The 2,281-nt window shown below is 38.2% G+C and overlaps 1 protein-coding gene across 1 annotated transcript; it reads left to right on the forward strand.

Annotated features, from left to right (window-relative positions):
• Positions 1-268: 268 nt before the first annotated feature.
• Positions 269-1,713, forward strand: LOC101313965 (mannose/glucose-specific lectin-like). The gene is made up of 3 exons (XM_004294973.1): positions 269-422; positions 523-768; positions 1,130-1,713. Exons 1-3 carry the CDS (start codon positions 420-422, stop codon positions 1,607-1,609), a joined length of 729 nt encoding a protein of 242 aa, XP_004295021.1. The 5' UTR covers positions 269-419; the 3' UTR covers positions 1,610-1,713.
• Positions 1,714-2,281: the final 568 nt, after the last annotated feature.

Raw genomic sequence — 2,281 nt, forward strand, 5'->3', positions numbered from 1 at the left:
GGAAGTCATATTCTTGAATGATTCGATCTTCCAGATAAGGTCATGGACACTCATGGTTACTTTGAGCTAATTAAGTAAAGACTTAAAACACTTCCTTTTTGGATTTTAATAAATCACAAGGAATTTGAAACCTTTCAATCTGTTATCTTAATTTCCTGAATCAATTCGATCCATGTGTAGTGGAAACCAGAATATTAGTTGTTTCCAGAGCCATCTTATTCTAACATCGATCGTGGTCCATATATAGGTAGCTGATCCAAATCCTTTTATCTCGATCTGGCCGCATATAAGTTCCTCGCATCTTAACTGTTAGAGCTCATCATTGCAGTTCACACCTTCACCGACCGTCAGTCTAGACTCTCCGATGATCATCAAATACTCCGGCCAATCTCCTTTTGGTGACTATTAATCAATCCAACATGGTAACTGCATCCATGCATATCTTCTATCTATTTTGATCCATTTGATTATTGTTCTAATTCAACAACATCGTTCTATCTGAATTTCTATGCATGCATGCAGAGACAGCAGAGTTTTGAGGGTTCTCATCGGAGAAAAGTCATATCAGTCGGACCGTTTGGGTCAAACTCAAACAAAGAGAGGGGTCTTTGGGATGATGGAGTTTACTCGACGGTGAGTCAGGTGGTAATACAGTTTGATCTTTCCAGCATTCGTTGGATTCAGTTTGGATACGTCGATGAGAACGGGAGATCAGTTTGGTCAGAAAGGCATGGCTTATCTGTTCCCGCCGTGACTAAAAAACACGTGGTAAAATTCAGATTATATCATCGATCAATTAGTCATTTCTGGGAATCATATGCATGCCACCAACAAAAGATAATTAGTTTGGCATGATTGTCAATGGCATGCAGTATGATTTTACGATTCAAACTTTTATTTTACAAGTCATTCATTACATGATATTTACAACAAACAAAAATCGATCACATCAAATATCATCAATTGCCCTCAAACAAATGGATCGTCGATCTTAAACAAAAATGATTCTTGATCTAGAAAAAACACGTCCAATTTGATTAATCTTTTTATAAATTATTTATACAAAATATCTTCTAACAGAAATTAATTTGCTAATCAAATAATTAATTTTATATATGTCTTGTTGTAGGTAAAACTTGATTATCCATACGAATTTTTGACGTCTGTTCGTGGATATTATTTCGATAATATGTTTACGACTTGTATTACCGAACTTATTTTGACGAGCAACAGAAGAACTTATGGACCATTTGGATCTGGTTTTAAATGGGCAAACTCTTTTTCAATCGAATTGAAAGGGAGTAAGATCGTCGGGTTTCATGGCAGGGTGAATTGGTACTCAACGCTTGTTTCGTTAGGAGCTTACCTAACTCCCATTGATGGCTTTGAACATCATGATGAATATGAAAACCTTGGCTATCCAGCAAAGCCTCTACTTCCAGCTCAAGATTCTACTGGGTATGCAACTCCCCAGGAAGAAGGAAAGTCTAAGAATTCGAAGGAGATATCTTACATAATTTCCGGCAATCAAATTAGTGGAAACGAAGGGAACCACAATGGAACCTTTGTTGTCGGGAGCAAGGCTAAATATGTTGTTATAAACGTGTAAAGATGCATGTAAATCTTAGAATTAAGGGATCTCATCTCTAATTATATCTTCGATCTATTCCCATGCATGATGCATCGATAAAATCAACAATTTCATTAAGTATTAAGAAGAAATACTTGCTTATTAGTTACTTTCAAAGAATATGACAAACGAGGATATTGCCGTTTGAACGATCTCTCGTGGATACGTATATCTCACTATGTATAGTCGAGTCCCACCCCTCCCCCTCACCCCCCTCCCCCAACCCCCCCCCCCCCCCTTCACTACGTATACTGTCTTATACTTTTATCTGGACAAATGCATAATTAGATGATAGGGGTGTTACTTCGGAACTGAAAACCGAAAAAAACCGAGCCGAAAACCGAACCGAAATCGGAAAAACCGCACCGAAAAAAAAACCGGGCCGAAAAAAAAAACCGGGCCGAACCAGATATGTTCGGTTCAGTTTTTCTGTTTGGGTTCAGCAAAAACCGAACCGGACCGAGAAAACCGAAGTCAACGACTTCACAAGTCAACTTTTCAAAACGAGGTCGTTTTTGGTTTTTTGTTTTTACCCGAAACCCTATTACAGCTTGTGTTTTTGATTGTTTCACTTTTACACTATCGCAGTATCGCCTCCTCTCTTTTTTTTCTTTGTCATCGGCTCATCGCCTCCTCTCCTCTCTGACTTCA

The sequence above is a fragment of the Fragaria vesca genome, linkage group LG3, assembly GCF_000184155.1.
Source record: "Fragaria vesca subsp. vesca linkage group LG3, FraVesHawaii_1.0, whole genome shotgun sequence".
NCBI classification, from domain to species: domain Eukaryota; kingdom Viridiplantae; phylum Streptophyta; class Magnoliopsida; order Rosales; family Rosaceae; genus Fragaria; species Fragaria vesca.

Bases quoted from the DNA above. Each gene is read 5' to 3' on its own strand.
- LOC101313965 (XM_004294973.1), top strand. The intron at 769-1,129 runs GTAAAATTCAGA...GTCTTGTTGTAG, and splicing joins CCGTGACTAAAAAACACGTG to GTAAAACTTGATTATCCATA.